We start from the raw sequence: 13315 nt of genomic DNA, 5'->3' as shown, positions 1-13315 counted from the left end.
ACTTAGGAACTCCATTAAAAATATTAATTATGTTAATATCTCTCTAACTGGGCGGAATTTCCCCAAACCATTTCTGGGTCTTGGAGATCTCATGTGCGTTAGCCTCTCCACCAATTTTCATGGCTAGTGCACATCTGATGCTACCCCAAATCAACAAAAGACTCAACATTGCCTTCCAATGTCCCTACATCAACTTGATGTCATCATTTCGGCTTGCATTTGGATGGCTAATTCATATTTTGTAAAGCTACTTGGTCGGCTTGTGACCAAGGGATGTATCTTGCCCAATTTTATAATGTTATGGGGCTCATATGCATAATTTGACCTAGTAGGACTCATATAAATAGAACATAGCTTCATTTGTATCGATCATCATCATCACTTGGGAATTTTGGCCTTCTTATCAAATTCGCGCTTGTTCTTGGATTGGCTATTGGATGATCTTGGATGCATTTTGATATTTGGAGCTGAATTTTGATCTTCTCTAGAGCTATCACTTGAATTGTGGATGGATATATCATGTTGTCATCTTGTAAGTGCTTTTTGTTGAAGTTTGGTTCTTGTTACAAATAAAATATAAATAAATAATAATCATAAAAATAATTAGTTACTGAAGAGGCATGTCTCTAAGGACATGACCATTCATGAAGGGCCCTCAATTGTAACAATGATCATATTCTCATTCATACATTTTATATATACTTGTATCCTTAATGGACATCTTCCTATTCGAAGCGTTTTGATGATTATTGTGAAGTATAAACTTTGTTCATAACACTATTCATTCATCAAGAGACTCATGAGACCAATTTTTGTGCCCCAATCACAAATTGGGGCCCACTTGATGATTTACATGGAGATGGGTCATCCCCTTGTTTGAGATTTATGGAGCCATCTCTCACAATTTGGCACAAAAAAGACTCAACGTTGCCTTCCAATGGCCCTACATCAGCTTGATGTCATCATTTCAGCTTGCATTTGGATGGCTAATTCATATTTTGTAAAGCTACTTGGTCAGCTTGTAACTAAGGGATGTACCTTGCCCATTTTTATAATGTTAGGGGGCTCATAGGCATAATTTGACCTAGTAGGACTCATATAAATAGAACATAGCCTCATTTGTATCGATCATCATCATCACTTGGGAATTTTGGCCTTCTTAGCAAATTTGCAATTGTTCTTGGATTGGTTATTGGATGATCTTGGATGCATTTCAATATTTGGAGCTGAATTTCGATCTTCTTTGGAGCTATCTCTTGAATTGTGCATGGATATATCATGTTGTCATCTTGTAAGTGCTTTTTGTTGATGTTTGGTTCTTGAAATAATGTCTAATGTATGGAATTGTTGCAACTAGATTAATGCTATATTGTGCCCTAATTTTGTGAAGATAAATTTTGAAAGTTATTTGGTTGGCAATTGCATATATTACTCGTAGCATGTCATGTGATGAATATTCCTAGTGGTGAAAATATTGTTTTCTCCATAAAACTCCATAATTCTTGAGTGAGTAATTGTTGAGGGTTGGTACCTAGCGCATCAATTCTTGACCTCCTTAAGGACAATTTTGGCTAATCTAAAGCATTTAAGACTCCATATGCCCAAAAGACAAGGCATTGGCCCAAGCCTTTGGTGATCAAACTTCCTTCTTCTCCATAAATTTCCTCTTCTAAATTTTGGTCCCCTTCAATAAGACGGTTAGGCTAGGGCATAGAACGAATTGCATTACGGGAAGGATTGGTGGACTCTAAGAGCATAGACACCAAGCCTAGGGTCTTATCTACAAGACCTCAAAGTTTGGCAAGCATCCCATGCGTCTTCATCCGTAAAATCTCTTGCCCTAGATGTACCCTAAGAGGGAAACCTTAGCATGCATTTCCTTAACTTGGGGACTTCTTTGAGGGTTGTATGAGCTTAGTACTTGGTAAAGTAAATCATAAGAAGCCCTTTCTCCTACTTATCTTGATCTCGGGAGTACTTTTGTCCACGATAATTCACGAAACCATAGATCTTGCACAAGTTCTTTATAGGTCTCGTAGAGGGAGAAAAGTACATTTAGAAGGGTCATATTATCACAAAGAACTTCCCTTTGAGAGGTCTTACCTCATCACCTAGTACCAAAACCTTAGAATATCTATCAAAAGGTGATTATCATCCCACCAAGACTCTTCCCATCAGTGAAAGTTCGTAAAGAGCAGGGGACATTGGTTGAGGTGATAGTGGGCCATTGTCCCATTGTTATCATCTAGTCTAGCTCTTTGTCCTATAGTCTTTCCCTCCTTAGGGCCCACTAGATTTTGTGGTAACAGTTCTTTCGTAGGTGTATCCATCTATCTTTCAATAGGTGAAATCACTTATTCTTCAATAGGTGAAGTTTTAACTCCTATTTTTAGTGGGTGGAATAAAAATTGCTAACAAGAAATTTACCAGTTATTCTTCAGTAGGTGAAAAATAAACAAACCTTAACAAGAAGTTTGTTATGAATATAATATATATAAATAATCATGATAATGATTAATTAAGTAATAATTAGTATATTGAAGAGGCATGTCTCTAAGGACATGTATATAAGTGGGCCCTCAAATGTAACATAATATCTCATATCTCTTATACAATCAGCATTCTTATATGTAAACATTACTTTGCCTATTATGGATATTACAATATCCCAGATATTCTGAATATTTCATTGTGTATACGAACCATGTATGTTACCTTGGTATCAGAACCGTGTTATCTGATCCCAGTGATTGGCCAAGCTTTTACCCCAAACTCGAAGATTTTGGAGTTTCTCCTACAGCTTGACAGCCAGATTTTGGCCTTTGATCACTAGAAATTGAAGTTGACTTTTGGTCATTTAAAAAAAAAAATTGGTCGTTGGTCATTAACGAGGAAAAAAAAAATTTAAAGGAAAAAGATGACTATATATTAGAAAAAAAGTATATATAGTATTAAAAATAATAATAATAATTGTAAAAAAATAAAAATAAAAAAATTGTCGTACATAGTCGGCTTTCCTTGTGTCATCATTTGTTGTCACTGTCCCTGTCATCTTACCCTCTCTTTGTCGTCTGTTGTCTTAAATCCACAAACATTTACTTGCAGCCACCAATTTTCTAGCAACTGTTGTCGACTATCAGCCCTGTTCGACCTAGTCCACGTTGTCATCCCGTGTTGTCGGCTACATTTGTTGCTCGTGCTACATCTGTTATCCTAGTTTTTAACTATCTAGTACATTTACAGTCAGCCACCCTCGCTGCCTGTTGTAGCCACACCATACTAAAGTATGCATTATTGCACCATATCATTTCGTACGATCACACCCATACGCCTACCTTTTAAAATCCCATAACCATACGCTGCAATAGTTAATTGCAATAATAACTAAATACTTTTTTTAAAAGGGTGTTTAATTTTTTTAAAAATGGGAAGTTGTGAAGGTGTTGCTAAAAAATGTAGCTAGGTTCGGTCTTCATTATTATCTTTGTACTTGTATCAATATGTATTTCTTGTAAAAAGCAAAAAGAAGGAAAAGAAATTTATTATTATTATTATTATTTTTCTAGTCAAAGCATGTTCTTCATTCTAATGAAAACTTGACTAAACTGAGAGGGGGGGGGGATGAATCAGTTTAGTACATTCATGGACATTAATTTGATTTTATTTAAACTCATTAAATGAACCATTATATGAGCAGATTGATACATAAGGACCAGCAGATTTAATATGCAAACAGCAAGTAATAAGTAAACCAAAACTATCACATCAGCACATAAAAGCAACACATATGGACACATATAACTTTATAATTGGAAACCCATAAAGGGAGAAAATCACAATTTTATTATTTTTGTGATGCAAAGGCAAGCTCCTACTCCCTTATGACATATGCTTTTTTGTAGGCTCCAACCTACAGGAGGCCACTACCTCGATCTTTCTGCAAGTTACAACATGCAAGGAATCTCCAACTTCCAACTAGTTTTTTGCAGGCTACAACCCACAGGAGGCTTCTACCTCAACAGGGTCCGACCTATCATTTATCAAGCTGCAACTTGAAAGGAGACTACAATCCCCTGATACATAAGGAAAACAATGTGTTGGTTACCTGATCTATAAATCTGCATACCTCCATCTTTGTCTTTGTTTCTCCTCCTCCTCAAATCTACTTCACATCAGCTCTTCTATGTGTCAAGTAATTAATGAAGAACACGTCAATCAACTCTCACATATTCTCTAACTCTCTAACCCATCTGCCCTCCAAAATCACATATTTTATAAAGATATTTTGCTGGTTGTTTGTATGCCAAAATGGTTAAAGTACCTGTCAAGTGGTAGCCCACCTTAATCCAAGAGGAATGTTGGATGGTGAGAGGTGTATGACCTGTGCAAGTGGTGGAGGGATGTAACATATCATCATAACTGAGCAATGTCTTGGGTTGTTGGCTAGTTAGCTATACAAGATAGGAGAAAAGTTTTCTCCTATGCGGTTAACCACTTTTGGTGGGTAACAAATCCAAAATAGTAAATTGAGCTAGTTGTTAAACACCTCTCTACAATAGGAGTGTTCAACGATTGTGGAAGCACCCAAGTTACCAAATGTTGTAGTTGTGGGGTAACATTGCCATGCAATTTCCACCACTCTTTGACAAGCAATGTTCCACCACTGCTTATATTGAGATCCTCATCATTAGTATCGCCTTTCATTCTTTTCCTCTTGTCTAGCCTTTGCCTCTACCTTGATCCTCTAGGGACATCAATCAGCACCACTCAATTTTGATGAAATTGCCTAATCCAATCCTTAAAATATGGTAGAAAAAGATTAACATGCTTGATCAATGATTTTGTTTTGAGTGAAGGGTATTTTTTTGTTGTGTCCATGAAAGAGGAGTTCAACATGCAACACGACCAATGCTAAGGTACATGAAGGGCTCTGTGCTCTTGATTAAATTCAATCACATACCCTCATGTGTGATAGAATAACATTACCATTAGGGAGCATCCAAAGAGCACCTAGAGAGCATCCAAGAAGGGTCTAGGGAGTGCCTTGGAAGCATCTACGAAATGCCTTTGGAGTGCGCTCCTTAGCTTTGGGAGCGTTTGTGGGAGCGACACGCTCCAAAACTGGCAAGGAGCATGCCCAAAAGGTCTTAAATGTGCTCCCAAAGGTGCTCCTGCTAAAAGCATGGTTCCAAGGTGAGAAGTGTTGGGGAGGGGGAGCATTTCTTGCAACACGGGTTCGTCCCTTTCAATTTTTCCTTTGGAATTTCCTATGATGGACTAGGCCAAAGTTTATTGGCAACAAGTGACAAAAACATAATGTTGGATTTACATGCTAAGTAGTAGTTGTTTCATGGGATGCAAGATTCCAATAAACAACTTTCCAATTCCACAAGGCAAAAAATTTCTCTATATATTTGTGTTCTTTTCGTGCATCCAAGGATTTGGAGTAAGAGTAAAGCGTCATTGTACAGTATATGCAATTCTCTTGTTACTAGTTAGCATAGAATACATAACACTTACCAAAAGTGTATCTGGTGTTTTTTAAAACAATAACAACTATTATGTATTAATGAAAATGAGGACTATGGCTGGCCGTTGAATCAGACATTCTAAATACAGAACATAGACATAACGCTGGAATGGAAAAAGGCAGAGACTAAAGAGTTTTTTGTTGCCAATCATACAATCCAAAATAAAAGTTCTTCCCTTTTATTTATCAGACTACAAACTAACCTACTAGGATTATTTTTATGAAACTACTAGCAAGCCCATAGATTTGAAATACGTATCTACCAGCGGGGTTGGTCTTCATCTCCTCATGGCATAGTTTTAAAAACTGGAACCAGTGACCGGACCGGTCCACCTAATAAACCGAGTTTCAAACCGGAACCTGTCAAACCGAGACTGGTCAAATATCAATGAACCGGTTTTTAAAAAAATACATTAAATAATTAATTTTTAATGAAGAAAAACTATTTTTAAGATTTAAACCATGATTCCAAGCCAATAGAGACAAAATATGCTAAGTTTGCTCATATTTATACCATGTAAAGGTGAATATATCAAAATGGCATCGAGTGCAATACATATCATCAACAAAATACATAAGCAATGAGGCTCTAAATGGTCTATAAAGTCCAAAAATAATGCTACAAGCTATGAGGCCATTGGCCTACTACAAGTCTACACATGATCAATCATCAAATTCATCACCACTACTAGACACAGGATCATCATCATGAGCTACATAGACATCGTCTAGTTCAGAGTCTAAGGATGCCTCAGCCTCATCTGCAACCTCAGTAGCACTGCCACCAATAACAATAGAAGTGGACCTAATGGAAGCACAAGTTGGTCGAGTTGCATGACTAGTGCCTTCCATTGGTTGTTTGCCTTTCCTTGATGCGGCTACTAATCCTGGTTCTGATGGCGCCACCAAATCTGCTTCATCCCCTGCTAATGCCATGTCAATATCAAAATTAGCATCAAACACAGGATCTTCAGTCTCCTCCACCCATTCTGATGTTGGATCAATATCGTCCAACACAATGGGATCTAGATCAGGTGTTTTGTTCATCATTTGGTTCCGCCTTAGTCGAAGGTTGTATTGCACGAAGACAAGATCATTTAACTGTTTTTGTTCCAAACGGTTTCTCTTCTTCATGTGTATAAGTTCAAAAACATACCAACTGCGCTCACAACCTGAAGCACTGCAAGTTTGGTTGAGGACTCTAATTGCAAACTTTTGCAATTAAGGACATTGGCTGCCAAATGACTCCCACCAATGTGTTGCAAAGAAAAAGACATTAATTACTAACTTAGTTCATTTCATTACTTATTTACAAATTACAAGTATTTATAGATAATTTGAATTGTAGATTTGTAAACAATTTAACTTGAAAAGAAAAACAAATTGGAATTGCTTACTTGGTTGATCCACATCTCTTGCCATCTTTGCCAAGTTTTCCAAAGGTACCAGCTGCCATACTGAAAAGAGTAAGTTGTTTATGTATTTCCAACTGGTTTGCATGGATAGGGACCATGCGCTCCAAGCAATCAATCAATCTAGCTCTGACCTCCCCATCCTGTAAATCTCCTAGCTGAGCTTTATAATGATACTTTGGGTTCAAAAAATACCCAGTTGCATGTATAGGATGATGGAGTTGATTTTTCCATCTGTTATCAATGATCTCCCATATATGGCCATATTTAGCTAACCTATCCTTGTAAGTTGCCCGTATCTGCTCCTTTGCCTGATCCATAGCCTCATAAATGTAGCCCATGGCCAATTTTTCCCCATCCACCATCCTTAGCACCTTAACAAGGGGCTTGGTAATTTTCACAAGCTCTATAGACCTTTTTCCGAAAATAATTGTCAAAAACTTTCTTTTGGGTGTATTTTCCATCTTGTCTACGAGCCCACCGAGATTTAGTCCAATCATCAAAAGAAAACATTTTCTACAGGTTTTTTTGTTGAGAATTGAGACATTGCAACGTGAGGAAGTGAGTTGCAAATCTCGTAATTGCAGGCCTAACAAGCTCTTTGCCTCCAGTGTTTTTTCTCGTTAGGCTCAATACCCATGAGTGGTTGTAAATGTATTTTGTAATGCACTTGGCATGCTCTATAGTGTTTTTGACCCACTCCACTTTGCCTATGTCCTCAAGCATGAGGTCTATGCAATGTGCAGCACATGGAGTCCAAAATATGGTCTTATATTTGGACTCAAGCATCTTTCCAGCAAGAACATAGTTTGAGGCGTTATCTGTGATGATCTGCACAACATTCTGCTTCCCCTCTTCCTAAATTATGTAATCCAAAAGCTCAAATAGAAGGGTTTCATCCTTCACCTTATCAAGTGCATCAATTGATCTAAAAAATATGGTTCCTTGAGGCCATGAAATAAGGAAATTAATGATAGTGCGATTCTTTCCATCGGTCCATCCATCTGACATGATGGAACAACTTGTTTTGAGCCATGACTCTCTATACTTGGCCAAATACTCATTAATGGAAGAAATCTCTTTTTGCAAAAGAGCTCCCCTCAAATCAGCTATAACAGAGTCCCACATGGTTTGTTAATAAGGTGAGTGAGCAGCATTAAATGGGATATTTGCATCATACCACCATCTAGCAATGTGTTGATAAGAAGTTTCTTTGCATTGTTTTTCGAATGTTGATCGAAAGTGGGTTAACAACTTGGCTGGAGAGGAAGTGGGATTAGCAAAGGCAATGGTGGCAGAGGATGAGAAATAACTCTGGATGTTTGTTCTCTTTGTTCCTTTAGATTGTTGGCCAAGAGGAGGAACATAGTGAAAGGGGTCATTGGTGGAAGGGATAGAAGAGAAGTCTTGAATCTCATAATCATCATACCCACTCTCTTTCATGGCTTCTAATAATTCCCTCTTCCTTGCAATTTCATCTTGGATGGCCTTCTCCCTAGCCTTATTCTCCTCAAACTTTTCAAACTTGGAAAGGTATTTTGCCCTAACAGGACCTAACACTTCATTTGGTGCTTCACATGGCTTTACTTGGCCTCTTATCCCAGCGAAGTGTTGTTTCAATCTAAGAATACCCCCACCTCCAATAGGTTTATTGCAAAATTTGCATATCATTTTTCCATCAATCAAATCACAATGAGCCCATGCATTGTCCTTGGCTTTTGGAGCCATGTTGGCTTGAAATAATTAAAATTTGCAAAGAAATCTGTCATTTAAAAGAAAATTGCAGCTAAGAAAAATGGAAAACCAAAGCTAAATTTAGGAAAAAAATGCACATTGTAGCCTACAAAATTTGATAGCATAGAACTAGAGATTTGATAACATAGAACACATAAAAAATTTATACATGGACAGCGGTGAAATGAGGAATTTTTCAAGTGAAAATCCTTACCTGGAAATGCAAATTAGCTTCCTTAGCCTCCTCTTGAAGATGCCAACTCTTTTGACAGCTCCAAACTATCTCCACACTATCTCCAAAATAACTCCAACTCCAAGCCTTCAAGATGACTACCCCAGCGAAAACTCAACACTCTCCAAGCTCCCAATCAAACTCACAAAAACTCCAAATGAGATGTGTGAGACAAATGAGAGGGGTAAGCTCCTTTTAAAGGCTTCGAGAGGGTGTTTTTGGAGGGAAACAACCCTTATTTTCCCTCCAAAATACCCTGGAACCTTCCTAAACCACGCCATGTGGGTCTGTCGTAGCCTTGGCAATGAACCGGCCGGTTTAGGACAGAATCCGCTGGTTTGACCATAAACCGGCCAGTTAGGGTAGGTTTTTCTGATTTTTGGGTGAAACGGAGGCTTGAACCGGGTTTTTGTGCCAGTTTGACCCAGTCGGCCAATGAACCAGCCAATTTGACCAGTTTCTGGTTCAAGCCGACCAGTTTTTAAAACTATGCCTCATGGTGAGACATCCTCTACAGCTTCAACTCTGCTCTGCATGTCCTAAGGGGATGATGCCTGAGTGATTTGGTCAGTTGTCTGGTTGAGGGTGAATGGTGCCTTGAATCTCTTTTTAACTTGTGGATGGCTCTGATGGTCTCAAGCACTTTGTTCTTATGTCAGTTGGACTGGGGCAAATTGTTTAAAACTTCCTTTTGCCTATAGTCACAGAGAGGCTAACTGTTCAAAGATGTCTCCTCCATGCCACTGGCCTGGTTGAACCTCAGAGAGGATGACAATGATAGTCCGTTGAATGTGAGAAATTGAGCATCTTGAAGAGAGAGAACTGCTCGTAGACCATCAACTTCCTTTCTAAATTGGTTACCCAAGGCCATTTATTATGGGGAATTGGGATCCATGGCTCCCTGGAAGTAGTAGACGACAGAGAATGGGCATGGTTGATTCTTAACAGAGGAGAATGAGAGGTAGCAGAAACACAAACTGCTTCATGCTTATGGCTCTCAACTTCAATTTGATTAACCCCTGTGCAAGCTTGTCAAAACCGATTTGAGAGGATTAATTGTGTTGTGTGAGGATTGTAGCTCGTGCCAAGGATGGGAGGGCAGATGAATAACACAACTGAAGGAATTAGGGAGGGAATGAGTCCATGACATCTGTCCAAAGCCTTTGTTGCCAAATGTTTCCAAACACCAGTCTTTTATTTCAAAATTAACGGGACTTGAGTAGACTATACTTAAGGTTTCCATAGGATCAATTTATGGGAGACTCCTTGTGCTTCAAGATAAAACAGGCCCTCTATAGATATTGCTCCCTTGTTTGTTTGTTTGTCCACCCAACCATTAAATTTCCTCAAGACATGGTGGAAAGAGATGTTTGCAAAGGAAGGACAAGTCAGTCAGGCATGGGAGATTGTATGAACTAATGAGGGGCAAAAGTGAAAGAGGGTTACTCTAAGATATTTCTTACAGTTGGATTTTCAGTGCCATGCTAAGCCATAAGGCTTTGTCCAAAAAAATTGTGTTCTACTTCTGACACTTATATTTGTATATCTGAGCTCTTTGGCATAGTTCTAATTGAAACAACTTGCATAGGAAAGGCAACAGTATGTGCAATATATGAAAGCATTTGTAACAGAAATGCCTGCTTTAGCTGAATTGTTCTGTTTTGTCATTTTTATTTCATTTAACAATAGACATATAGTATTGCACTGTGCATGCGTGCAGTAGAGAGAGAGAGAGAGAGAGAGAGAGAGAGAGGATTCTGTTAAAATGAGTATGTAGTGCATTGAATGGCACTCCACTGTATATATTCTCTCTGTTTCTCACATTTCACTTGTTTTACAGGCATTGAGATTCCTCGGTCTTCTTACTGGTAGTTGGAGCCCTTATGCTGCATGCCTCATTTTGGACCCAATGTCAGTGCTGCAAGACCTACCTTTCACTTTCTCTTCCATATTTCTCGATATCAGTTGGAGCTCTGTCCTTGTTTTAGTTGTACAGAAATTGTTAAGTTTAATAGATCGAATCTGCAACTGGCAAATATCTTTGCAAAAAGGAGAATGCATAGATTCCATAGATTACATTGACAGAGATGAAAAGAAAGTTTGTAGCCTTCTTCTACATATTTTGCACCAGACATGTATTTCACTTAAAGATCATTTGTCATTTGATGTTCACTTTAAACTGGTAAATACTAATATTGTATAGTTATCATCCAAACTCGTGTTCTAAAATCCCTAATTAGTAACTTGAATTTGGATTTCATAGACAGACACTTGCAAATTTCCGTCAACCAGTTTCAAATGTTAAACAGAATTCGAGGGGATGGAATAATGTACAATGCCTCACTGACCTTAGAAGGTTTATAGAATATCCAGTGAATCGGCATATAATCTATAGTAATTTCTTACAGCGTGCTCTATTATATTAGAGAGCTAAAGCATTTTCAAAATAACGGCATTTACATAAATTGGCAATGCTGATTGATAGAAACTAATCGTGTTTTCCTGCATTCCAGTTGATAGTTGAAAGTATATAATTACATATGAGATAAAGATGGGGTAACGAGTATAGAATCATGTTGATATACTGAATATTCAATCTAATGGATTTCAACAAAACAGTTTAGGGATGGAAAAATGTCTCCACTGGTCCCTGTAAATGCCACATACTGTGGGTGGGATAAACTAGAACCTAGAATGTTTTAAGCGTGTGAATCTATCTTTCAAAGGAACATTCAAAGAGGTAAAAAGAGGATGATTTTAACACATGATTAACATAGTGGGGTATTCATCCTTTTTTCACTTTAATTATTTATAGTTTTATTCTAAACATTTAAGATCCACAATCATTTAAGTTGCATCATATTCTTGCCTCACGTTCCTTCAGAAGCATCATAGATTTTACAAAACCATAGATTCACCATATTTTTAAAAGAAATGATGAAACCAATTGATATTCAGTAAAATCTTCAACACCAACATAAGACTGCAAAATGTGTATAACTTTTTTATGCCAATGTCTACAAGTTTAGAAATTAAGAATGTAAAAGTATATTTTACATGGGGTGGTCCATGTAAGTTTAGTGATTTCATGTAGCAGAGGATTTTTCAATATGCAGGCTTATCGAGATACAGAATCCTTCATCCTCTTGTGAAATGGTGTTGGGTGTATTTAACATGATTGTGGTGTAGCCACAGATGCAAGAGTTAAAGTGCAGTTTCCTTTTCTTAAAAACGCATACATGATTTGATGAGACATTGTGGGAGACCTAAGTTTCTAAGTTCTGACGTAGGCTCCAAAGTTTTTAAAACTGTACCCTAGTGAAAAGAAAGCCTTCAAAAATAACCAATTGCGCTGTAAAAGTTGTATCTTAGAACGTAGCAGGCACGTTTGATATAGTATATGATGGAGAGCTTATTTGAAAACTTCTATCAGTTTATATAGCCTTTGACTGACTACTCTGTACTACACTGGGGAAAAGTGAAATAATGTAAAATATGTGATAATTCGTTAAAATATCTATTTTTATTAATATTGCAACAATAAGTACAGAAAGGGAACAGAGACCTCCTTTGACACGGTCATACAGACTAACACATGACAGATCTGTGAAATTACAATCGAGTCTGATTTATTCAGAATTTCACAATAAAAAGGACTACAACTATATCACCACTGTAAAATTAGAAATAGAATGTTAATTTACTCTAGTAACCTAGCTAATTCTTTCTTAGCGGATTCTTTGCTGTAAATTTAATTATAACATGGATCTACTAAATAAAAAGCACTACTAAGAATTTAACATAAACAAAAAACGATAGTGGAAGCAAATCAATACACCAATCTCATACACATTTTTTCTTTTCAAAATATGTTGTTCTATTAATAATAATTTATAGCATATAAGGGCTCCCTTCTTGGCATAATGGTCCTCAGAAAAAATACAAATACAACAAAACCTGGTGAAATTTCATCTGATCAAACCCTTCAAAATCTGTCCTTTGATCATGCTGGCTGAGTTCAATCCTTCTCCCTTGTTGCCCCTTGCACTCCTCATACTCTACACACTTGGATGAAAGTTAAGTTACCGGAAACGTCCCTCCCAAACCCCAGAAACATCGTTCGGCGTTTCGGAAACATAAATGTTTTAGTTTTTTGGAAACGTGGGATCTTAATTTTGAAGCCTTTCCATTTTTTTGGAAACGCAGGATCCTATTTTTAATACGTTTCAGGCATTTTTAAGGGTTTTGGATCCATTTTCAAACTTTCTTGACTTGAATATGACGTTGAATGTCATGTCTCATATGATTTTGTTTGATGATGAGACACCAATAATTGCATCTTCAAGTGGGCATGGCAGCAATGCTCCCACTCATGGAGAGGATTGTTAAAATTAGCAACCAGGGCAA

At 37.5% G+C, this 13315-nt stretch overlaps 1 protein-coding gene across 1 annotated transcript in view; it reads left to right on the top strand.

Moving 5' to 3' along the window:
- RST1 (ARM repeat superfamily protein) overlaps positions 1-11274 on the top strand; it is a 486537-nt gene extending 475263 nt beyond the window's left edge. Inside the window, exon 25 of the mRNA XM_089458753.1 lies at positions 10749-11274. Within this exon, the coding sequence (XP_089314879.1) occupies positions 10749-11111 (363 nt within the window). The 3' untranslated portion in view covers positions 11112-11274. The remainder of the gene's footprint in view (positions 1-10748) is intronic.
- Positions 11275-13315: the final 2041 nt, after the last annotated feature.

Source organism: Pinus tabuliformis, chromosome 7 (genome assembly GCF_031772625.1).
Source record: "Pinus tabuliformis cultivar Carrire ecotype Pingquan chromosome 7, CPIR1, whole genome shotgun sequence".
NCBI lineage: Eukaryota > Viridiplantae > Streptophyta > Pinopsida > Pinales > Pinaceae > Pinus > Pinus tabuliformis.
The sequence above is the reverse complement of the archived record's forward strand: the minus strand, read 5'-3'. Positions and strand labels throughout refer to the sequence as shown.